General features: G+C 38.5%; 1 protein-coding gene across 2 annotated transcripts; it reads left to right on the top strand.

The window, feature by feature from the left end:
* Positions 1-161: 161 nt before the first annotated feature.
* Positions 162-25,487, top strand: hacd2 (3-hydroxyacyl-CoA dehydratase 2). Of its 2 annotated transcripts, XM_003214872.4 has the most exons (7): positions 175-403; positions 5,123-5,240; positions 5,923-5,941; positions 6,830-6,918; positions 11,801-11,922; positions 13,845-14,023; positions 15,647-25,487. In XM_003214872.4, the coding sequence occupies exons 1-7, from the start codon at positions 237-239 to the stop codon at positions 15,727-15,729; spliced, it is 777 nt and encodes a 258-aa protein (XP_003214920.1). In that variant the 5' UTR covers positions 175-236; the 3' UTR covers positions 15,730-25,487. The 2 variants fall into 2 exon arrangements, with proteins under 2 accessions (XP_062823483.1, XP_003214920.1); XM_062967413.1 differs by lacking the exons at positions 13,845-14,023; positions 15,647-25,487 and adding an exon at positions 13,436-13,805 and having other exon boundaries at positions 162-403.
* Positions 25,488-26,694: the final 1,207 nt, after the last annotated feature.

Here is a 26,694-nt window from a genome sequence, read left to right as displayed (position 1 = left end):
CGAGTGTTTCTAAAAACGATTTGATGCTTTTGTGGGCAATGCATGGGAATTAAGAGGCAACCAACCCCTCCCCGCGGCTAGGAACAGCGCCAAGCCGCTGGGCCCCGCCTCTTCCCGGAGCCGCCAATCAGGCGAGGCACGCCCTCCCATTGGCGGCAGCCTCCCCAGCCCCGCCTCCGGGCCTAGCAGGAGGTGAGGGGAAAGGAGGAGGAAGAGGCGGCGTCGGTGGAGCAGCCATGGCGGCCTCCAGCAGCACCAGTAGCTCCCGTCGGGCGGATAACGGCCTTGGGGGCGGTGGCGGGCAGCAGCAGCAGCAGCAAACGGCAGGTTCCCGTCGACGGAAAGGGCCGGGCGCCTTAGCCACGGCCTACTTGGTCCTCTACAACGTTGTCATGACAGCAGGGTGAGCTGAAGGAGCTAGGAAGGAGGAGGAGGAAAAGGAGGACATCTTCCCTTCAGCTCCATCCATTCACCTCCACCTATTTTTACTTCTGAGGTGCCTCTACAGCAGGCCTGGGCAAACGTGGGCCCGTCCTTCAGGTGTTTTGGACTCCAACTCCCACTATTCCTAACAGCCTCAGGCCCTCAGGCCGCGGCTGAGAGGGGGGGGGGAGGAAAGAAACCCGAGACTGTTAGGAATTCTGGGAATTGGAGTCCAAAACATCTGGAGGGCGGGCCCACGTTTGCCCAGGCCTGTCCTAAAGCCAGATGTAAAATACTTTGCTTTGGGACTTTGCTTTGAACACCAAAACCCAGTTGCTAGGAGAAGTTTAGCAGTATAGTTCAAAGGGCAGTCAGGAGCATTTTGTTGTTAAATACTTGGAAATCTTTGCTAACCCACTGCACACATACCACATATCTGCAGTTATACTGCATCTGTCTACCTTTGTCCAGTCTCTGCTTCAAATCAAGGCATCTAAAACTTTTTCCATTTGCAAGCCCTTTTTGCCCAAGAAGTTTTTATGTGAGCCTGAGTATAGAGGTATATACTGTATAATAGCTATACAAAACAAACTTTTTGATATATTGGATGGTTAAATCTGTGGATATGGAGGACCAACTGTACCACGGCATTAGCAATCAGTGCATTCAGCAGAGCTTAGTTGTATTGTAGTAAGTAGTCAGTCAGTGGTTTGCTCTTCTCTGCACTCGCACTTCGTGGACTCCTCTTGCACAGTGTCACACGTCGCAGACTACACTGCCACATGCACAATGGAGGACCTTCTTACAGAGGCACCAGATGCACTTGAAGTGGTCAGCTTCTTATCAAAGGAAATTTCGCAAAATGCCAAGTTTTTAACTTTGTTTGTGGTTTTTTATGGTGGAGCTTGGGGTGGCCACGGCAGACAGGGAGCTCTGGCGTGGTCTGGTCCATGAGGTCATGAAGAGTCGGAAGCGACTAAATGAATGAACAACAAAGCTGTATTCTCAATTTGCTTCTGAAACAATAGATAAATAGCAATCAATGCAAACCTAGGTCCCAAGAACATAAAAACCAAACCCCGTAATTAAAATACAGTGGCCTTCAGTTTCTGATGGGGTTTGATTCCAGGATCTGCAGTGGATATCAAAACCCATGGATGCTCAACTTCTGTTATATACAGTGGTGTAATAAAATGACCTCACATGAAGTGGCAAAGCCAGTCTGACCTCTCTCTCTCTCGATATATATAATATTTTCAGGTTGTGGTTGGTTGAATCCATGGATACAGAGGGCTCACCCCTCTGTTAAGCTCTGTTAAGTTAAGCTCTGCAGGAAGATTAAGATGCAAGTCTTATAATAATGGGAGGAAAACAGATTTCCTTCAAGTAGGGGATGGGTTGGGCTGAAGGAAGGGCAGTAAATACTTGGAGGGACTGACGGGTTTCCTTTTCCTCCTCCTTTGCACTTGCATTGCCTTTTCTCCACCCAAACCTTCCTTCTTTTCCTCCTGCATTGCCAGGCTGCTTTCTTTATCCCTTATCCATCCATGTGGCGATTGCCTCACTAGACCTCTTTCTTTTCCCTCAGCAATTTCTGCTCAGCTTCTCCTGCTTTGACTGTAGCAGTAGCAGCCCCTTCTACTCTGCACTTGGGGGAGTGTTTTGCAACACCACACTTTATGTATGGTCCTCTGTTTGGGGATCTTTGCTCTAGATCAGGGGTTCTCAAACTTTTTTAGTCGCGGAGCCCTTTTTGAAGTAAAAGTTTCTCATGGAGCCCCAATAAATGTTTATATATTATATTATGTATACTGCATATGTGTATGTGTGTGTGTGTGTGTGTGTGTATATATATATATATATATATCTCAGGCTTATGTAAATTTTTTGACCAACATAAACTTAAAGAGTATTTCAGTGGAAGACTCCAGGGGCCATGCAGTCCAACCCCCTTCTGCTATGGAGGAAAGGCACAATCATAGCACACCCAACAGATGACCATGCAGCCTTTGTAATCCTAATCATAAGAGCAACCCCAGGCTCCTCCAGTCCAACCCCCTTCTGCCATGCAGGAAAAACACAGTCATAGCATCCCCAACAGATGGTCATTCAGTCTTGGTAATATTAATAATGATAATAGCAGAAACCCCAGGGACTATCCAGTTCAAATCCCTTCTGCCATTCAGCACTGCTTCCCCTTGAGCAGTGGGAGGGAAATAGAGTTTTGGAGCCAAGGGGAAAGGATCTGGATGGCAAGGAAGGAAAAAATGTTTTTGAGGGCAAGAGAGGCAAGGGAAAAGGGCTTTTGGGGTGAGGGAAGCAAGGAAAAATGGCTTTTGGGGAAAGATCCCCAGAGGGAGAAAGGCTTTTGAAAGTGAGGAAAGCAGGAGAAGGAGCAGGAAAGAGGAGTGAAAGCTTGGAGGAAGAAGGAGGGAACTGTGGAGTCCCTTAGTATGCATAGCACACTTTAAGAACTGCTCTAGATGACTGAACAGGTGCTGCTGACTTGATAAGGCATAGTGAATAAAGCAGAGGCTAGATGGTAATCTGTCGGGAGTGCTTGGATTGAATACATGGCAGAATGGGTTGGACTGGATGGCCTTTGTGGTTTCTTCCTACTCTATTTTTCTTTGAGTCCAAGATTGTTTGTTCAACCCACTAGAGTAGTTCAGTCTGCTTTGAATGAGTGTGAATAAGTGAGACCAAATTTTCTGGCTCCAAAGAGAATTGCGGCTGACACTCTTCATCACCATTTGTCCTTGCATAATTGTAAATATGCCCAGAAGGGGCTCCCAGATGATGACACTAGGGCTTTTGGAAAGAGGGCAACCTCACCCAGAAACTGAAAATCCAGAATAACAGGCTTCTTAGCCACAGTACCTCTTATCTTGCCTAGAATATGTTTCAGCTTGTTTGCCTCAAGACATCTATTCATAGATCCTTGGTAGCTTCTTTCAGCAGTTTCTTATAGATGAACATGAAGAACAGAATATGACCTTCCCGCATCCCCTAAATTAAAAGTCATGTGGTGAAAGTCATCACTGCTTTGCTTTATCTTCCCAGAGCAGAAATCATGTGGCCTTCCAGATGGTGCTAGGCTATAATTCCCAGCTTTCCTTTTATCATTGCTAAGTAGTGGTAGATATGCAAATAAATATTTTGAAGTTACTTGTTTATAATCTTTAGAATATTTTTTTGTTTATACAGAATATTATATTGTATGAATTTAGTTTTCTGCTCATGGAGCTTTACTAGATACAGTGGGAGGGGGGGAAATATTTAGTCAGATACCAATTGTACAAATTCTCCCACTTAAAAAGATGAGAGAGGCCTGTAATTGACATCATAGGTAGACCTCAACTAAGAGACAACATGAGAAAACACATCCAGAAAATCTCATCTGATTTTTCACAAATTTATTTGCAAATTATGGTGGAAAATAAGTATTTGGTCACCAACAAACAAACAAGATTTCTGTGTCTCACAGACCTGTAACTTCTTCTTGAAGAGGCTCCTCTGTCCTCCACTCATTACCTGTAGTAATGGCACCTTTTTGAACTTGTTATCAGTCTAAAAGACACCTTTCCATGACCTCAAGCAGTCCTCAAGCACTCCAAACTCCACTATGGTGAAAACCAAAGAGTTGTCCAAGGACACAGAAACAAAATTGTAGCCCTGCACCAGATTGGGAAGACTGAATCTGCAGTAGGCAAGCCGTGGGGTCAAAATGATCACAAGAATGGTGAGCAAAAATCGCAGAACTACACGGGGGAACCTAGTGAATGACTTGCAGAGAACTCGGACCAACGTCACAAAGGCTACCATCAGTTACACACTACGCGGTCAGGGACTCCGATCCTGCAGTGTCAGACGTGTCCCCTTGCTTAAGTCAGTACATGTCCAGGGCTGACTGAAGTTTGCTAGAGAGCATTTGGATGATCCAGAAGAGTATTGGGAGAATGTCATATGGTCAGATGAAGCCAAAGTAGAGCTGTTTGGCAGAAACACAACTTGTCATGTTTGGAGGAGAAAGAATGCAGAGTTGCATCCAAAGAACACCATACCTACTGTGAAGCATGGGGGTGGCAACATCATGCTTTGGGGCTGTTTCTCTACAAAGGGACCAGGGTGACTGATCCGTATGCATGAAAGAATGAATGGGGCCATGTATCGTGAGATTTGGAGTGCAAACCTCCTTCCACCATAGTTTGCAAATAAATTCATGAAAAATCAGACAATGTGATTTTCTGTATGTGTTTTTTCATGTTGTCTCTCATAGTTGAGGTCTACCTATGATGTCAATTACAGGCCTCTCTCATCTTTTTAAGTGGGAGAACTTGTACAATTGGTATTTGACTAAATACTCCCCCCCCCCCCCCCACAGTATGACAGCAGGAAAAACCCATATCTATAAATGCCCAAGAGATTTGACACTGAAAAAAACCAGAGCTAGCTAAGCGCATGGTTTTCACTGGGAACATGGGTGGGTGGTGTTAAATCTCCTCACCACTTGCAATTTACATATGTCTGCTCCTCAGAAGGTTTTCTCTAAGCCAGTATTGGCTCCCAATTGTATATAAAACAGAGGTGGCAGTTGTCACTTGTCTGTATCAGTAACGTTCCTGCTCTTAGAGGAAAATGAAAAAGTCAATTTCTCAACAAGCACTAATCAAATATTTCCAACTCTGTTTTTCCCTAGTTGGCTTGTTATAGCTGTTGGATTAGTCAGAGCATACATCGCCAAAGGTAGCTACCACAATCTATATTATTCAATAGAAAAGCCTCTGAAATTCTTCCAGACTGGAGCTTTGCTTGAGGTATGTGTGATTTGGGGCAGAGGCCCATCTTGGTGTTATTTACTCTAGAAATGATGTTTACATAAATTTTCCTCCTGACCTCCTTTAGTGATAGTCTATTTAGAACAAGAGATAGGTTTAGTTATTTTGCATGAATCGTTAAAAAAAAAACCCTGTAGACTCTTACATAGTTCCATTCCTCCTTCCTGTTTGGAAAAAGTTAAGTATTAAGCTGTGAGATCTCATCTTTGTGTGAAAATGAGATCTCATCTCACCTTGTAGAATCATCTGAATCACTTGAGCAATTCATAAAAGTGCTACACACACACTGGCCTAGTTCTTTCTTTCATTTTTTTCCTTCACTGATAGACTCACAAGTTTGGAAAGCAAATATCCACTCCAATTTAGGTGCCATTCCAGGAAGAAATTATTCAGAATTCCAGTGATATTTACAAAGATTTGGCTAGATTAACTATATCTTTCTCTGATATTTTTTTCTTTCCTACAAGTTGGATGCACAGGAAAACAAATATATATAATTTAGAAATATGACCACTGAAATATTACATATGCATACATAACATATGTCTAGCGAAACTCTACTTACTGTTCTTGATCACAAAGCAGGCTGTTCTTATAATAAAACAAATTGTGTTTTTATTGAGTTATTATTTTACTGATGTAAATGTTCTTTTTGTTTCAGATCCTGCACTGTGCAATAGGTAAGTCTGCTGATTCAATGTTAGCGTATGAAACCCCGAACTGACTTCACAAAAGCATCCAAGAAATGATTGGCTAATAAACAATTCAGAAAACAATTTCCTTGGTTTGTTTTATAATACTTGTTCCTAAATATGACAGCTAATAACACTTCAGATGATATTTTAGGATTTTTTGATGAAAGATTAGCCATAAACAAAGCACAAATAAAATCTGTTGATTGGCGTATTTGTCTGCTGCAGTAAGTGTATTTTGAAATGGAATAGCAACTCTGCATAAAATTATTTCTAATATGTGAGGCACTTTATGTAAAATACATGCAACATTTCTGCTGTAGCCAGCATTAGTCATAGTAAGTTGAAAGTTTCAGCAATCACTCATCCAGATTTGCTACTGTCCTTTAGTTTCTGAAGTAAATGCTGTTTCAAAAAACAAAGCTTGGTTGTTGAGCTGGGGAAAAATGGTATCTGAGAAAGCAGTTTTTGTAGGGACATACGAACTGCCTTGATGCGTCAAACCAGGTTGTTTCGTCCCGCACTTGGCAACAGCAGCAGTCACCATATACACCTGGACATGTTATTGATTGAGCTTACTGAAGTGAACCATTCCTTTAACAGTTTTTCCCCAGCATTTGATATTCTGGGGGAAAACTTGTCTTATTGCTTACCTTGGTCTTGTTTTTTTGTCCTACTAAACTGTGGTTAAGTGTTATAAGCAAAAACTGCAGCAAGCCTCTGGTTTGTACGCTACTGGCTCTTCCCACAGCTTTGCTTTCAGAAGATTGTCCCTCTCCTAATCATTTCCAAATCATTTATTACCATAAAAGGCTGTAGTATGTTTTTAAAACCCTGAAACAAAGGCTATTTACTAACCGTAAACTGTCTTTACAGGGATTGTTCCTTCTTCTGTTGTACTGACTGCTTTCCAGGTGATGTCAAGGGTTTTTCTGACTTGGGCTGTAACCCATAGTGTAAAAGAGGTAAGTTAAAACAAAAGGATTGACCACTTTTTTCTTAAATCTTTAGACTGTTGTAGAATTTGCATATCCCTTTATAGTGGTTACACAATGTGTGTTCCGTGTTGACATCTCTGTATGAGCAATTTTTGTGACGTCAGATCTGAATTCAACACTAGTGAAACTAAACCTTATTATATTTCCTTGCTGATTCTTCTCTGTAGAGAGCAATAGTCTCTGGGCAAATGTCCTTTGTGTGAAAAGAAGCACTATGTGAGACCGAACTAGGCAGTAAATAAGAGATAAGATCTTCAGCCATAATATTTCAATGCTTCTGATCCTTCTGTGGCATGGATTCCAATTATTTTACTTATTTATTAAATTTATTCTGCACTTTTCTCTTGAAATGGAATTCAAGGTGGCTTGCAGGTTGGCCTGAGTTGCTTACTGCTATGCTTTCCTAATGTCCATGTTTATGCAGTGATTTGATATCTCTGAAATAAGAATCAGTGGAGAATTCATTATGAATACACTGGTTAGTCAGATCCATATAATGTAGCTCTGGTTAACCAATCTATTATTTTGACTAGAACAAAGAATCAGACCCAACTTTCACATAGAACTGTACTCATTGGTTTGAACAATTTCTATGTTTCATTTTATATACTACTGTACCAAGTTGGAAGATTAAGAATAAGTAGGCATCTATTAAAACTAGATTGTATCAAGAGTAGAAAGTGCAACTTTGCTAGACTGACGAAGGAGTGTATTTTTCAAACCTCCACCATGCCTGGTATATATACACATGGAATTATTCTCCTATTGTATATATTGATTTATAGCAGCACCATAAATTTTATACAGTTTTCTTAGGCAAGGGGTGCTTACCATTTTCTAACTACAGTAGAGTCTCACTTATCCAAGCTAAACGGGCTGGCAGAAGCTTGGATAAGTGAATATCTTGGATAATAAGGAGGGATTAAGGAAAAGCCTATTAAACATCAAATTAGGTTATGATTTTACAAATTAAGCACTAAAACATCATGTTATACAACAAATTTGATAGAAAAAGTAGTTCAATGTGCAGGAATGTTATGTTGTAATTATTGTATTTACAAATTTAGCACCAAAATATCACGATATATTGAAAATATTGACCACAAAAATGGCTTGGATAATCAAGAACCTTGGATAAGTGAGGCTTGGATAAGTGAGACTCTACTGTATATTCACTCTTTTTGAACTATACTGTAAGGAGCAGAGGAAAAGAGCTGGAGTTAATGGTCATGATACACAGGAAAGAACCAAGTATGGGGTTAACCACACAGCAGCATCCTTGCTTAATTTTTATAGGGTTTTCTTAGATAAGGAATACGTAGAGGTGGTTTTGCCAGTTCCTTCCCCTAAAATATAGACTACATCACTAGAGTTGGGTCCGGATACAGTTTCATCTGTTGCTTTCGTGGTTTTGTACGGTTCCGTCCATTTGGATAGCACAGAACACTACAACCCCCTCCAGAACAGAAAAAACGGCGAAACAAAAAAAAGGGGGGGTAGCTGTTTGGTTGGCTGATTTTCGGCGTGCTGGTTGTAGGCCCTAGCAGGGCCTACAGCCAAGTGCCAGGTGCTCAACACTCGTAGGCCTGGCTCGCTGTAGGCCCTGCCCGCCGAGAGCTTGATCCTCGTAGGCCCAGCAGGAAGGGCCTACAGCCAAGCGCTGGGCCCACTCGATTGTAGGCCCTGGCTGGCACAGCTTACAGGCTCTGGTGCTTTGCTGCCCAAGGTCTGAAAATCTTCGGTTTTTCGGACCTTGGGTGGAAAAGCTTATTTGTATGGGCTCCTGTTTTCGGAAGCGGTGGACAGAAACGGAAAGGGGGCCATATGAATGGGACAAATAGGAACAGGTAGCTATTCCATACAAATGCACGAGGCTATACAGCACCTGGTGTTCATTTGTGGTCTACCATCCAAGTCCTAACCAGAGCTGACCCTGCTTAGCTGCCAAGATCAAATGGGATCTAGTGCCTTTGAATATTTAGGGCACACTATTCTCATATTGCTGTAGCTAAAACATGTATCAGAAAATGTTTTCAAAATCTGAAAAGCAAAAATCTGATTGCACAGTCAGTTTCCAAAACCTAGGATTGCTGACCTGGTATTTATATTGCAGTGATAAACTGGTAATGGTAATCAGCTCTGACACAGAAATTACTAATAAACACTTCAATAACATTAATTTCTTTGAAAGACGAACATGACCTGTATTATGATTTATTTTGTTTTGTTTTGCTTTTTTCTTAAGGGGTGTATATACACCTGAATTCCATGAAGAATCTCAGCTATTATGGATTTTGTAAGACTTGACATGTGAATGCATGAGTAGTGTGCTTGGTCTCAGAGTTAAAACCATTCATGTACTTTTAGTTTCTTGAATGAGAAACTCCTAATACTCTCTGTGTTTGGATTTTTCTTGGAACTAACTCTCTTGAAGAAAAAAATTTTCTCTTATATAATTTCTGATTTAATCAAATGATTACTTGATTTAGTACCTGACATGTGAGTGCTATGCCTTCTGTTATGGCTTCCTGAAGTTCATTGCTTTATGTTTAATTGCATGGGATAGTTCAGTAGTGATTGAAGAATGTGCTTGCTCTTCTTCCTAGGAGGGTCAGATTCTTAGCATGTTGTTGTTGCCTTTCCGCTTCTTGACATCTGAAATTTTCTTTACTGAAAACAGATCTCTCAAAGCTTCCCAACCTCTCCTGTCTTTTAGTGAGGATGGGAAAAATAGAGGTGTTAGCAAAACAAAAACAAATTAGTGAGAAAAACAGTCAAAACCACAGCATTCCCTGTTTAATTTCTCCATAGATCAGTATTGGCAAGTAGAGTAAAAGTGAAAAAAATATTTTGTTGGTGGAATCCTAATACAGCTAGATTGTCTTGCCATGTCTTCTTGAAAGTAATCCACCTTCATTTTAAAAGTCCCTAATTGATGTATTGGTAATCTTTAAGTCGGTTAGGTTGCCTTTTGTTGTCTGGGATCTTTAGGCATTGCTTCAGTTATACTAGTATCTTTAACATACAGACAGTTCTCTCTCTCTGTGGCATTCACAAGAACAGTTTGCCTATTGTTGCCCAATCAATTTTTTAGGCAAAACATTAACATGTGATGTGCAATATGTGGTTTATTGGGTAGATATAAACCTAAACTGCTTCATAATTTCAAAACTTAAAAGGATCAAGATTTTACAAGATATACATATAGCCAGTGCTATTACTTTTTAGTCAGCGAACACAGCTAAACCTTCCGCGGATAATGTAGCATCACAGATATGCAATATGCTCATCAGTCACTGTTATGTACAAAGTGCTTATGTAAAGTATATTCAAGATTTTGGATTGCATGTATCCCAGCAGACTTGGGTCTCTTGAAAATGTCCATGTTGTTACTAGGAGCTAATATATGGCGGGCTTCCTCATATTTTCTGAGTACTGGTGGAATTATCCCTTATTTTTTAGTGTTGTCTTCAGCAGTGATAAGATTTTCTCTTGAGGGTGGATTGCCTGTGAAAGAAAGCATACTCCTTGTCAGAAAGTAAATTGCTTGTGGGCAGAGGGATGATTGTGTATCATTTTAAGTGGTAACTTACTTGTCAGTCTAACAGTGTTAATAATTTAACAACTAACAAATCATGTAAGAGTCCTGATGAAATCTTAATAGCTATAGTTTCTGTTAATATTGCAGGTTGTTTTCCAGTAGACTGTCTAAAATTCAGCTAAGCTTTTTTTCTCAAAGGAAAATGGCTAAATTGAATTTATAATAAATACTTTTCATGTGACCAGTAGGTGTCACTAAATGCTGTATTATATCTTTACAAAACTTTTCTATGATAAGGGAGTGTTTCATTGTCTTTTCAAAAATTTAATAGAAAAGATTACTGGCTGCTATACAGAGATAGGGATTTTTATTAGGATACTGACAAGGAAGAGAAGGAGCCTTCGCCCCATCTTGCAGTCCTGATTCAAAACACACACACACATAGCTTTTCCTGCTGCTATTTATGTTTTTATGCCTTCAATTTGCAATCCTTCCATATTTTCTCAATTTATCATAATGCAGGAAAGAAAGGAAGAATAGCTATATGTGGGAATATAGATACATAACCTTGAGTTATGTATATGCATATGTCACGTGTAACAGGCGGCCAGAGGTTGTATACAAAAAAGTGCAATAGGCTGTTGCAGAACTATAGGCAGTCCCATGACAAGCATTATTGTTAATGTTACTGCCTAGCCAAAGATGGAAAGGCTTCTCGTTACAAAATTGGAGATGAACAAGTAGAACAGCACAGTTCCACAACTTAGCATGAAAATGTGAAACCGTACATAATAGCAAAGCTATTGAAATGAATAGCTTCCAATGGAAGCATTCCATAGAATTGTGCTGGAGGACATAAAAATACATATTTTTTCAGAGGCAGGTAAATTAAATTGCAGATCCCATTCCCATGGATAGAGGGGTTATGCTGTGTGCTGACATTTAGATTAAGTCTATAAAAGTTTGAACTGCCAAGGCCCGAGAAGAATGAAAACAGACATTCATTTCTCGATGCTATTTTGTGCATTACTAAAGTGCCTAGATCTGAATGCTTCCTGAAGGTTTCTGGATCATATAGTGACACAGGGAGAAGAAGAACTTAGCATGGTTTTCAAAAGAGGAGTGAAATAGCAGATTATGTGTTCTCACATCAAGATTATTTGGAATGACCACTAACCTTGGGCCTTCTTTTGCCCAGGTCTATGGCATACAGTGCACTTCCTTGAGGAGAATACAGGCATGGGCTCACATTTTATATAAGTTATCCTTCATTTTGGATTTGTCAACAATTACATTTTTCTTTAACAGGTGCAAACAGAAGACAGTGTCCTCCTCTTTGTTGTTGCCTGGACGGTCACAGAGATTATCCGTTACTCCTTTTATACATTCAGTTTATTAAACCATCTCCCTTATCTCATCAAATGGGCCAGGTAAGGATATTCAACTTTATCAGTTCATGAGTAGATCCAAGTGGGAGTCTTTTTCCTAACAATAAGAAATAGATTTGTCCTTGGCAAGTAAGGAAAGTAAGTACGGCTTAAGTATTCCTTATCCAAAACATTTGGGACCATTTGGATTTTTTTTAGATTTCGGAATATCTGTGAAATGGCAGGAATCCAAGTGTAGCGCTCTGTGTGAATTCACACTTCCTGCTATTTCAAGAATCTTTGCATCTTTGTGTCTCATTTGTCACCACTTGCATTGTGTATGAGGTATGAGGCTAGAAAGAGACGATGGATGTGAGAGACCTTATGCCTGATTCAGGAAAAAAGATACAGTATGTACTGGACAAGAGGTCTTCATAGAGCCTGCCATTTGCATGGGTCCTGCTTGCAAATGAATGTCCAAGAGTGCCGCAGCAGTTGCCTCAAAAACAGAAGAGAGCAGTTGGTGGCCAAAAGTTGCATATTTTGAAGCATTTCAGGGTTCAGACTAGGGATACTCAACCTGTACTCAGCTCACTTCTAGAAAGCTTCATATATGTTCTTGAAATTAATAACGTCTCACATAGAAGAGAACATTTATACTTTCAGATATACCTGAATGAATTCTGCTATCTCTTAAGCAAAATTGCCTTTAGATTTCCCCATTTTTTATTATTTATGAAGTCAGAACCAAATTTCACATGGAATTCCAATTAATATTTTTTTCAAAGGGAAATAATAGCTGGAGTCTGGTCAGGAATAGCTTTGCAGGCCAGAGGCTTTAACCCTTTCATCTGTTGTAAAAACTCCACACGTTTCCCTCCCAGAATAGTATCAGTCTCTGTGTGGGAGGGCGGTGGACTGCAATCGCCCTGAAGCAGCTGATATACACACTTTTTATAAAATGCATGCACCCTTAGTTACATGGTATGAGTGATCTTTTTGCAGGCTCTTTCATTTTTTAAAAAAATAATGTGCCTACTCTTGCACACTCACACACTTAAATTCAATTCTCTGTCAAGTTTCCATTATCTAAATATATCTTTTTATGATACGGTTTTTAAAGAAGACTCTTACAGAGAAACTCTAAAGCAGTGACATTTAAAATTGAAATATGCTGTATGCTGTTTTTAAGTCACGTGATATGTTGGCAAGGTTTTTGGCAGGTCCTTGAAAGGAGCAAGATATTTTTTCAGGCTATTTCAGCTTATAAGGCAATCTTAAGTTTCTCCTGTGAAAAGTCCCAGTGAGGTCAGAAATGTGATTAGGGAGGTTACCCGAGACAAGGGACTTTTAGTCTAGCGAAACGCTGAATATTTAATTTTTAAAAAAGGCAACTCACATTATCTGTTGCTTCATTAAATATCGGCCATTAGATTCAATGCTCTATAAATGCTCTATATTTAATTAATTTTATTAATTCATTGAGCTGGTGCAGTGTAGTGTTTTGAGTGTTGGACTAGAAAACTGGGAGACCAGGATTCAAATTCTGACTAGCCATGACCTCCCACTTGGACAGGTCGCTCTCTCTCAGTCTCAGAGGAAGGCAAGGGAAACCACCCTCTGAAGAAATTCTGCCAAAGAAAACCCATAATAAGTTTACCATAATCAGAAATGATGTGAAGGTATGTAATAACATTTAATACAAAATATTACATTCAAAATTAGATTCAAGTCTCAGTCTCACATATAGAACAGTCCTCTTAAATTCACTACGATTTTGATCCAAAACAAGACAACTCGCATCATTCCACAGTTAACTAAATATCAGATATTTAATTCAAAATATTAGATTCAGATCCTAATCTCACACACAGTACAATCCCCTTAAATTTGTTTGGACTTTTGATTAACCTTGACTAGGATTGTGTGCTGAGTTTGGTTATCTGGTGTTGATGTTTGCATATATATTTATTATATTTTTTTAGATACACCTTGTTCATTGTGCTCTATCCAATGGGAGTTTCAGGAGAATTGCTCACAATATATGCTGCTCTGCCCTTCGTTCGGCAATCTGGTTTATATTCCATTAGTTTACCTAACAAATACAATTTCTCATTTGACTACTATACATTTTTGATCCTGACTATGATATCTTATATTCCAAGTAAGTACATTACTCTTTTGAATCCTTCTACCCTTGAGATTCAAGTATATCTAAAAGCTATTTACAATGTCTGTAAATCATTGTGTAAGATACCCACATAATATTTCTGGTGTTTTGAACTAGAAAGTGTTGAAAATAATGATAAGGTTTCAGCAGTTAAAAAAAAAGCAATAAACTTAAATGGGCAGATCCTGTGCCTCTTAATAGTTAGGGACAAGAACAGAGGGAATGTCTGCTTGTTTGAAGGGTGCTAGTTACAATTTATTCCTTTATATTTCATGTTTCAAAGAAAATTGCATATGAAGTAGACCCCTGGTTTCAACTTTAGTTGATATTCAGTGTTTTTGTAGAAGAAACGTTTTTGAAGCCTAGATTTTTAAGTTGAACTGCTGTAATCGTAATAAGAAATTCTTTGAAACCATTTTGTTCCTGGTACAAAAGAATATATGAGACTGACACATCTCGTTGTGACAGTATTTTTAGGACAATTATCTTAATCGGTTCAAAATATCAGCCTTGCATGGGAAATGTACACATTTGCAACGTGTACAAAGGCCCTTAAATAAGTTACTTATGCATTTAAATCTTCCCAGCTTCCTAAGTCAGTTGAAGTGCATAAACATCATGCTGTGAAGTAATGTTTCTAGTTTTCCTGGCACAAGAAAAAATAATTTGGTGCAAGAGATACTGTTTCTCCATTGTGGTCAACTGTGAAATACGCACATAAGGTATCCCTCAGCCTATGCTGACAGCTTACAGAATCTTCTAGAGCTTCGCTGGCGGAAGCCCCACCCACTCTCCCCTTAGACGTATATATAGCCATATCACTGAATAGTCATTGGGAAACCCTCAAAGTGATTTTTGAGTATACCATCTAACCTATATGTGAAGTCAGACCATCTTTTTGCCAACAACACTGAGACAGAGAATAAGGTGCATACAGTGGATTTCAGAAATTGTGGAAGGTAATATAGAAGTGAACAGGAGATGGGCAGCAAAACCTTAACTGCATCTAAAAACAGGGCACTTAATACTGGTCTCTGAATAAGCATTTCCACAATGTCTTAGACACTGAGGCCCCTTCCACAGACATGGATAAAATCTCACATTATCTGCTTTGAACTGGAATACATGGCAGTGTGGACTCAGCTATTCCAGTTCAAAGCAGATATTGTGGGTTATTCTGCCTTGATATTGTGGGTTATATGGCTGTGCGAAAGCACCCTTAGGAATATAACATCAAAAGTTTTTCTGAACTACGGACATTCCATGTCTCACTAGTATATCCCAAGAGGTTCATTTAGAATCTGAAGTGATACCAGACTACTGGAGGACAAAATTGTGTGCATTAGTTCCTAGAATTGACCTTTTTCAGTTACAATGGAGAATGCTGCTACATTCCTTGTATAAGACTGATTTTTGGCAACTAATCCAAGTCACCTTATGTTTTGGAATTTAGGAAGAGAGAGGAATAACAATTGTGTTTTTGTCCTAGGCAGCAAACTACAGTATCTTGGCAACATTGGTATACTTGTGTGAAAGATTGTGAATACATGATATTAACTGAACTGTCTGTACACAAAACCTTGACTTTTATTTACATCATTCTGTTTTGGTTTTCAGTTTTCCCTCAGCTGTATTTTCATATGCTACACCAGAGAAGAAAAGTCCTTTCCCTCACTGAAGAGCACAAGAAATCTGAGTAATTCCAGCTTTTGTTCAGAGCTGTGTGTGTGCATGGATAAATGCTTTCATGCACACATAATCCAAGAAAGCTTTCAGAAGTTTATAAACAATATAGAATATTAAAATGAAAATCAAAATAAATGTTTGGTTAAGTATTACACATCTTAAGAACTAGTAATTTTTCAACTAAATTTCAGCATGTTATTTTATAATGCAACTTTATCATTCATTTGCTTTCTGGTTATTAGCTTTGAAAAAACCTATTACAACGTGATTTTCTTGAATGGTATGAGGGATAAAGTGTATGTAGTGCTTGATCAGGGATTATTTTATCAATTAATGGCTTTTGTGCATGTCACCTTCATATGTATACATTATTGTAACAGTATTATCTGGAATGCTTTTTACAACTGCTCTAGACCTAATAACAAAGAGATTTATGAAGTCCCACAAAAGACTGTACTGACTTTGGGTCTAGAAGGGCTTGTTCTCCTTGGAATTCAGACCTACAAAGAGAAACTTGCAGTGCATTGATTGCAGCAGTTAGCTGGTCGCATAATCTGCACAACTGAGTGGGGCCTTAAAATAATTCAGAGTTGCATAACTGTGTTTGAAAGTTGCAACCTATACCTCAAACTATTGTTCTCCTGCTGTTCTTGAATGCTCCTCTTACAGGTTTTTTTTACTTGACACCTAATTTTATTGAAATGCACACAATATACGTAATTTATAATGGATGTTGTTTAATATAGAACTAATGATTTCTAAGAACTGATGAAAATATGTGACATTGATGTTCATCATCTAGAAATGTTCTCTCATTTAAAGCAGGCTTTTTAGAGTTTAAAATTCAAAATGTTTTTTAACATGATTATTAATTTTGTGCTTAAAAGCACTGAATATTGGTCAGTCCAGTTTACTGCAAAGCTTTCCCATTCAGACAATGACATTTTTATAACTTAACCAGATGGGAAATGTTGGTCTTTAATATTTTTTATTAAACAATCTGTTTAGGACAGTCTGGATCAAAATGCTAATTGTTACATACCACCTTGTTTACTTGCTGAATGGAAAAGAAAACATGACTTCTTAAAATGACCAAGTTTTCTTTCTGCCTGAAGAGAATTAATCATTAATTATTAGCGCAAACAATGCCTAAAGAAGAGAAATAGAAGTTTAATTTTATGATTGTGGAATACAGTGGGAAAATATCATTAAGTTTTTAAATGTATTGGTTACTTATGTGTATTGGTAAATCATAAACTTCACTGCATTCACATGAGACCTTATTCAAGATTATTAGAGTAATCTTTGAAAGTGACATCCTTGTTTCTCATTTATTCCGTGACACCAATTCTTATCACCCACACTGTCATACTTTACCTTATTTGCAAATACACGCTTTTCTCACAGTCAATTCCATTATTTCTTCCCATTCTGAACATATATATTATTCAGCAAGCCCCAGCTTATATTGGATAGTCCAAACATGTCTGGAAAGTGTATATGCCACATCCACTTGGTCATTCTGAAGGAGAACTGGTATTGTTCACTGAATGTGCATGTTGTCCTTAATAATTAATCTTGCCTGGGACACTAATGGGACCTTCTGCCTTTTAAGGTCGTGATACTTATAGGTTGAGTATGAAGCCTAACAGCCCATATAGCAAGAAATGCTTTAAGGCTAGAAAAGAATTGTGGCATTCTCTACTTTCAGTTCACGATGCCAGTTCAGATCAAGATATCCAGGAACGTCATCTCGATGTATCTTAATCTGCAACACAATAAAGATATGTAATATAGATGAACCGATTGACAGTGACAGAGCAAGTCAGCACATACTGTACAGATGTCATCAAAGTCATACCTGTAAGTTGCCTGTACAATGTAGTCAGTTTCCCACAATTACTATTTTGTATTCGTAATGCTTGTACACATCTAATACGAGATTCCACAAGCCTCTGCTCCTTTCTTTTAGTCCTGTGATTTGGCCAAGTATTCTTTGTTCTCCTCTGACTTTGCACTGCTTTAAGGAAAAGGCATATCCTTGGCAGATGGCAAGCAACACAATTCTAAAAGTTTTGATTTACAATGGTGTAGGCACATCAGAACAAAAAAGGGAAGTATAACTTAATGAATACCAATAGAAATTGACCAACAAAAGTAAATCTATCAATATGAAAATTTATAGAATTATCAAATAATTTTAAAAGATACAACAGTAATCTACATACAAATCTGTCACTACCATATAAAACACTTTTCAAGGGAGTAATTTAGACTAAGGTCCTTAGAAGAAGTGAGGAGGGGGATTTTATTTAGCTGTTCATCTGTTGAAAAACTATTTGGACAGGCTTTTTCAGTGGCAGTTGTATATTCTCAAGTTATCAAAAGTCTCCTTCAACCATGAAACGAATAAAAATTCTATAGTCTTTATGACCTTGGAAATATAACTATACACATAGAATATATATCAATGATGTACATTACTTGCCAACCTTAAAGAGATGAATATGTACACAATACATCACTGGTATCTCCTTCACTCCACACAGCCTGTTAACATTAAAAGTAGAAATGCTGTATTTTCTTCCAGCTTATCTCATCAGTTCTCAATTATAGTGCCTTGGATCAGGGCTGTAGTCCTGTGTTAACTTGTAATTAAACATCAAAAAGTGCTCCCATTCATTTGTATTGCTTAAAACCAATGAAAACTTTTGATGCTATTACCAAAATACAATGATGATGCACCAATTAAAACTTAAAAAAAACACACCCAATGTTAAAATTTTACATGAAGAGATCAAATGTTCTGGCATGAAACTGAGACTATTACAATTTTTCTTCCTATTGGACAGTATTCCATTCTCAATAATACAACACTAACACTTAAGAGGTGATAAATGAAAATTCCCTGAAAAGAAACAAAAGCACTTAAGGATTATTCTAATTTAAAAGGTTGTCACACAGTCTAGTCTAACCTGAGGTGATTAAGGGATTGAGTTAATAATTTAGTATCTCTCTTTTTTCTTATTTATATCCTATATTTTGGGCCATAATTTTTTCTACGTACCAAATCCATATATCCTTTTCATCATATTGAGATTCATTTTTTTTACCAAATAGTGCATATATTCTTCCATTTTCAACACTATTCTTATTTTCAATCAACCTTATCCTTATTTTCCTCATAATCTTATCTACATACATAAATTTCCATGGACATTGTTTGATATATATAATTCCTTGTGAACTACATGTGAATAGTTGTCAAAGATAATATTCCTTACTGTTTTAAGATTTCTTAAAATATTTCGTATTTTGCCAAGGAAAACACTCCAATTTGCACTGGGAATATTGTCCCATCAGTCAATTTCCTTCTACTATGATGTTGGTAAGTCTTTTAGGAAATCTAATTTTGCTATGTATTAGCATTTCTCTTGGATTCTGAACCACAAGGCAGCCCTTCTCCACCTACATTTTGTAAGGGCTTCGGGTATTCCAGGAGCTGTACTAGTGTGTTGCTTATGTTCAGCACACATCCTTTGGTTGGTCGGGAGTATAAACTACAGAAGTCTTACCTGCCTTATTGATGATCAAGCAATTCCAGTCAGCACAACGGTTATTCCAAATCAACCTTAACTTTCTACTGAAGTTCCTAAATGCTGTTTTACATACCAACAAATATTTTTATGTGTGATGCAGATGTGCAGCCCATTCTATTTCCCATGTACGCATACCTATGCAGTTATATGGCATTGTATATAAGCAGTTATCAATTGCATATACAGTAGAGTTCTGGTTATCCAACTTAAACAGGCGGGCCCAATCTCGAATACCTGGATCTGTCAGATAACTGGATCTGTGGAAGCGCGGGGCTTGTCACTTCTTAGTGGTGTGCTCCGTGCTTCTTAAAAGGCCCAGGCCCCTGCAGAAGGGAGAAGTTTCCTCCCTCCAGCAGGGGCCTGGACCTTTTAAGAAGCACAGAGGACACCGCCAAGCAGCAGCACCCCCTGCGCTTCCCTAGGCTGGGGCGCCTGCCAAAGGGAGAAGTTTCCTCCCTCCGCAGGGACCTGGGCCTTTTGAGAAGCGCGGAGCGTGTTAATAAGAAGCGGCAAGCCCCACGCTTCCCCAGATCCGTCTCCCCGGATGTCCCTCGGCCAGGCCCTTGCTGGAGGAAAACATTTCCTCCAGCAATGGCTTGGCCGAGGAAAACCCACGGCCCGTTTCTCGGAGAGACAGACCCTTTCTGAAGCAAGAGCCTGTCCCTCCGAGGAAAGCGGAGCGTGTCCTGGATCTCCCCGAGCCAAGCCCTTGCTGGAGGAAAGAGTTTCCTCCAGCAAGAGCCTGGCTGAGGGAGATCTGGGGGGATGTCCCTTGGTGAGGGCTCGCCCCTTGGGAAGCAGCCCACGAGCATTACTGCCTAGCAGCGCTTGTGGGGTGCTTCCCAAGGAGCGAAGGCTCAGTCCAGAGAAGCAGTCCACAAGTGCTGCTGCAGCAGTGATTGTGGGGCGCTTCCGGGATGCTTCACCCTCCCTCGCCCTCTCCTTTTCTCGAGCTCCCTTCTCTCGAGAGAAAGAGAGGGAGAGGTGGGGCGCTTCTGGGACGCTTGCTCCTCCCTCTCCCTCTCCTCCACTCAAGAGGAGAGGGAGGGGCGCCCCCGGCAGCGCCTCGGATGATATGGACGCTCGGTTAAACCGGAGCTCGGTTGACTTAATCCTAGCATTCTGTACTTAATCCTAGCATTCTTTTTTGCAATTACGTTTCTCAATTCATAGCAACACCTGGTTGTAACAAGTTTTTGTGATAACCTTTTATAACAAAATTTTAAGGAGCTTTCCCCCTCCCTCCCCCGGAACTATACGAGAGATATTCTGTATAAGATATTAATCTGATTCCAGAATTTGCCAAAGTTGCAAGGGCAAGATTCCACAAGCCTCTGCTGTTTCCTTTTATCCCTGTGATTTCAGCAAGATTTCTTCGTGTATGAGCTTCTGCCTTGAATTAAGTTGCTAAATTTCATTTAAAGCGTTCAAAGTCTGAAAAATTTGAGAGTCAACACTATTCAGTGATGTCTTCTTTTTAGAAATAGTCCTTTTTGCAGTTTTGAAAAGTTACAAAGTTTGGATAAATGGAGAAAAGTTTTCTGTGTTCACACAGAGTTGGAAAAAAACCATGTTTCCATAAAATAAATATTGAATTCTGTTTTCTGCATGATCCTGCAGTACCGTGGGTTAAGGCTCTGCCCTACTCCTTCCACATCAATGTCTCTGAAGTCTGCCACTGAGCCATTCTATTCTTTTCCATGATGCAAAAAACTGGTAGAGGATCTGATCCAGATTCTGTTGAAATGGCACTTTTGAGGCTGATGGTTACTTGCATATATGGAGAAGCATGCCATGCAAAGATTGAGAAAAGCAGTTCCAGTATACATGTTTGATCGATTACATACTTTTTACCCATACTCATTTTAAGAGGCAAAACCATTTTTGTATCCGGTTTTCTATGTAGCTCCTGCTGGTTGGAATTAATTTCATAAAGGAGCTGCCCTCTATAATTTGCAGCAATGGTATGAGGATCGCTGTATTGTTGCTTTGTTCTGTTGTGCCTGCCATGACACTCAAATATTCAGCCTCTAAAGTTCTGTTGTTACATGACCAGGATCATATGCTGATCAGTTGTAAGGAATTAAGTGATACAACCATCTACTCTTCACTTGCAAGCATTGCAACAGTGCGTTGACATGAACCAAGGGGGAAATCCCTCAGGCTGTGCTGTGACATACAGTTGTCATCTATTTGTTGGCATAATTGTATGAAATTTTTGATGGTTGGTTTGATGCTTTGTATTTTATAGTCACATTTTTCATTGTTACTTTTATCTGATTTTAAACCAAGAGAAGCTTGGTTAACTAGCCGTGATTGTTATCTGATTTAATCTCTATTACATCTTTAGTTATTTGTTCATTCAGTATTTGGTTCATTTCACTTATCTTTGAATTACAATTCTGTTATTTGCTTTGCTTGTGGTAGAGTTAGGTTATAGATATTCCATGGCGACGCCATAAACTTGGGAAAGATTTGGACATAGTCACCACTATATTTTCTCTGACCAGAAAAGTTGGTATATTGGCTATTAAAATGGATTTGAAGTATGAATATGAGACCTCTGAGACCATGTAGCTACTGTTTTCTCTCTTCCATTTCTCATTACCTCCAGTGATTCAAGGATATTATGAAAAATTCATCAAATTTCAAAATAGGAAGCCAATCAGTACATTTCTAGGTGTTGGTTTTTTGGCTAGCTTGTAGAAATCTTACATTGCAATTTGAAGTTTAATCTGAAAATATGGGATACAGCATTTTAAAAAAAATCTCAGTGGAGATTATGGATCTCCATGTAAATATGTGTTCCTTGCAGAGGATGTGGCCCACATTTCAAGAAACTCTAGCAATGCATTGCATGTCTTAAATTTATAATGAAACAATTTGTTTTCCTCTTCCTTCTGTTGCTTTACATTTCCTGCAATATCCAGAAAAATTTGGAAAAGATAGTGTGAAAAGCAAAACTTCTAAGTTAACTGGCTGCTGCTAACACTATCTGATTTGCCTCTTTTGAAATTGTGTTGTGGGAGAAATCCAGTTAAAGCTGCCAACCCCTTCACTGACTCAGGACAGGATATTTAAAGCCATACATTCTTCTTGCAGCATTAGAAATAGAGAGAGTCGTAAAGTAGAAATAGGCCTGGTAACTGTTGACATATTTATTCTGGTTAAATTATAAGAATTGTCCAGGAGATGTCTTGCCAATAGAGGTCAGATTAAATGTGTCAGCAGTTGTTGTACCATACATAGATGGCCAGAAATAAAGAGGGAGGTGTATGCAGCCAGTGACCATGTAAGATTGGTCAGCAGTTATTTGAACATTCGTCTTAGAATATTGTTGTTGGACAAACTGGCCAACAGTCATTTTCAGGAAATAAGTGAAAGCAAGTCTGGGAGAACTGATGTAGGCTGATAGGCTGCAACCCCCCTCCCCAAGGCTATTACGATTTTCTAAGACCTATATTAAGTCATTAAAAGGTTGACATTTGAGGTTTCTAGGCACCAATTCCACATGCCTGAATGTTGTACATATGTTCCAGTAATTCATGAATAGGTGCTGCTAAGTGAGATACAGTTTTAGCTGAGTTGTCACCCAGTTCAAAAAGCAGCAAACAACTCACTGGAGAAAATTTGATCTCTTTTTTACAATTATCCTTCAAACAAATTTACATTATTCCAGACTGCTTTTTATTTTTAAAAAATTTGAAAAAAATTATATGATCTGCATTTAACCTATGATTTGTCCTAATGTATGCATTATCTGGACTGCAGATAATGTAGAATATAACTAGTTTTGGAGCTTTGTTTGTTAGTATCTTAATCTTCACTAAAAAGTTATAACTAACAAACCGTTGATCTTTCCAAGAATTTGGAATAAAGAATAAAACTTTGTGTCAGATACCAACAAGTTATGCATACATTTCCACTTCCGGCTGGCCACTAGAACTGGAATGGTTTAGTGCCTATTAAAAGTACTTTACCATTGCCTTAGATTAAAACATCTCAGGCTATCTGATATGGGGGAACTAATGTCCCAGTAACATATTTGTATCCATTTGTGGCCATGCTTTCTGTTCTGGAAGGTCTCCCCCAATTGGCAGCCTATGGTTTATGAATCAACACTGGCCAGAGACCCCCACCACTTTGAATTGCACTGACTTACATGATTGAGGAACACAAGGCAGGGCAGTAGAGAAGGAAAAGCCTGAAACTGCTGCTGTTGCACTGCAGCATCTCGATGCGGCTGAGCAAACAAAGGCCATTCTTTTTTTGGTGGGTCAGTGAATACAATGTGCATGCCTAGCTGATTTTCTTGTGCACGTAGATTGTTTCCCGGCTCATTTAATCAAAAGGCAATCCTGTAGACATAGAGCGGTAGTGTGTTCATCAAAGCTTTGTGGGGTATTTGGTGCATATCTTATATCATTTGTGACACGAGAGACTTAGTCCTGCAAATTGCTTAATTATTTTTAACCCAACATTCACTGTATATTTCTCTGCAAAGACAGATGTCTGATTATTAATAGAACCAAACATGTAAATAAGCTTTTAAAAAAGTGAAAACACCCACAATTGTGATAAAATCTATACAATTTTATTTCTGTTCATAAAATGGCTACTATGATTACTTGAATCCCCCTCCAATCTACTTATTCTCAGTTCCTATTAAGATAATCTTTAGAATCTGGATTACTGCTGCAACATTGGCATTTGTAAAGTGTTGGTTTCCCTGTGATCAAAAATTAACAGTGTTTGAAGTATACTTTAACAAGTAGTTCATAGAGCTTGGGTGGTCACTTTTTTCCTGGTAGCATAGAAAATTCCATATTTACTTATCTTCTGCATGTATGAGAAAGTAACAGGAAAAGCTATCCTTGCATAAGCCATGTCCATGTTCTGCAATGATACTGATGGTAACATTGAAAAAGTTTATAATTCGTTAATGTTAGTTTTGTCTTGGTCTGAGATTATTTTTCACCTGAGATGGAAGAGAGGTTTCATTTTGAGAGCTATTAATTATTGCAAAACTAGCAAAGGTTCCCAGTTTCTCATGTGTTGGAGTTGTGCTTATAGTGTGATATATAAAAGACAAAGCAATGTTACAGTGTTGAGAAAGTGGAAGATTTTATATCTGTCTGCTGTAAGTGAAATAGGCGATATGCTTCATATTCTGGATGAAGCTTTTAAACTCTGTCATCTGCTTTGTCGTAGCAGTTGCTCATGCCAGCTTTTATTGGCAGTTTAGTTTATTTTTGTTTTTTGTTTTGCAAAGCAGATTATTTTTGTAATCTGACTTTTCTACTTTTAAAAAATAGGACCTATTGTCCTGAATTATATGTAATACTTAGGACAACTACCATCTAGGCCCTAGGGACTGAAGATAGTATTGTAGGCTGTGTGCACCTTCCTATTGATTAGTTTGCCACCAGTTGATTTAAATGGTACTGCTTGCTACAGATAGATTTAAACTGATTTACATTAAGCCTAAGACAACAATAGAGTACATACTTGTAGGGCCCATTAATATCCATGGCAAGTTTGATGTGTCTACTTAACAGCTTAACAAACTTGAAGCTATCACAGAGATACATACATGTTATCTTCTAATTTCATAGATAAATAACAGATTACGATAAATGAGAATGCTTTGTTGAATAGCTTCATTAGACAAAGTTTGCATCTGTGTGTGTGTGCAAGATTACAAAGTTACTACATTTCAGTTAAAATGTTCATTGATATACAACTGGATTTTATGCATATTAATGTGCTAAAATTTGATAAAATTTTAGTCTTTTGTAATTTTTCTATGTTGTGAATACAACTGCAATTTTTATAGGTGATTTACAATAATGTAAACGTTTTCATATATTTTCAAATATAATGTTGGCTGGGGTTCTAAAAGATAACTTTTTATGCATGTTTGGAAGATATTCCTATCCAATATGTAGTGAAATGGTTTGCTAAGTAATCCCATCACACAAACACCCATTATTGCATTGTGAAGCAAAACAGTTGTGTCTGCCTGGATTTGGAGTACTGAGAAATGGTATCAAATCACTGAAGTCTTCAAAATGTTCTTAATGAACCTGGAATGCAGTAATATATTAGTACTATTAATTTATATGGATGTGTGTTTGCTTTAATTCCATTATCAATAAAACATTATTTCCTTGTGTGGGTTTTGTTTGCTTTTGTTAGATTTTGGGGCCAGTTAGCTGCTAGAAAATTTCAAAAATTCTTGCAATCCTAATAAGCTCCAAATAACCAATACTAACAAGTTAATTATAATTTTAAAGAATTCTGTCAGTTAATATGATTTTTCTTTTTAGATACAAATGCTTCCAACAAAGAGCCTGCTGTACAGGTTTTGATTCTGTGTGACCCTCCTTTCCTAAATAGATGCTGTGTTCCATCTTGGAGGAAAACAAACCCAGTTTGTGCATTTCTCCCTCTCTGCATCTTACTAGAACTGAAACAATTCAGATTTGGAAAGTACTGCATATTCACTCAGTGCCGCTGGGATGGAAAATGAAAGCCACTTCTGTCTCAGTATATAACAACTAAGACAAAATACAGTACTAAGAATTAGATTCTTCTGATATCATTTCAAGGGCCAGGGAGGCAAAATGAAACACATTATACAGTAGTTAATTTTTGGTTAAATGCCACTGAGGCCCAGTGAGTTGCTCTGTGAATACTGTAAGTGGTAGTTGATTATTTGGCCTAGAATGTTAGATAGAACATAGAGTGTATGTGAACCAGATCACTGGAAGATTCAAAGAACAAAGTGATACCATTCAGACATGGGTACATGCATTGCTTCCCGTAAAGATAGAAGAGCAGAACCCTTTATTTGCCAAACATTTTTCTGGTCATGTATTTCCACCACACTGCCCTTGTTATTTCCTCACTTCAGTGGGACCCCTGGTCTGCTTTTATCCTTGGAAACTGGTCTCTGTGAGAAAATTATTCTGAGCGTGGATCAAGCGGCTGGCAATCACAGGATAACTTCATGTCTATGTTCACACCTTCACACATGCTGCTACATTAAAAACGTCCACCTCTGTTATTTTGAAGGTCTGGGAGTTTGCAGCAGGCATTCTAATGTGTAATTTGCTCCCAAGATACATTGGAAATGTATTCATCAACTTTCCATAGTGAAAGAGAAAGATGCCCTTTCCTAGATAGGTGAAAATAGAGACCCAATCCTTCATAGGCAAATGTCACCTCTGCCTCTGCTTGATGGCCAAGGAACCACTGTCAGAATTCATTGAAGGACACAGGCACACGTTAGTCATGCTATGTATGTAGGACTAGTTGCAGAAGCAGAGTTGTGAAGAAAGCATATTAATCTCTGCCTTGTCTTTGGAAGTTGCATGT

This window comes from Anolis carolinensis, chromosome 1 (genome assembly GCF_035594765.1).
Source record: "Anolis carolinensis isolate JA03-04 chromosome 1, rAnoCar3.1.pri, whole genome shotgun sequence".
Taxonomy (NCBI): domain Eukaryota; kingdom Metazoa; phylum Chordata; class Lepidosauria; order Squamata; family Dactyloidae; genus Anolis; species Anolis carolinensis.
Note: the sequence above shows the minus strand (reverse complement) of the source record. Positions and strands in the feature narration are given on the sequence as shown.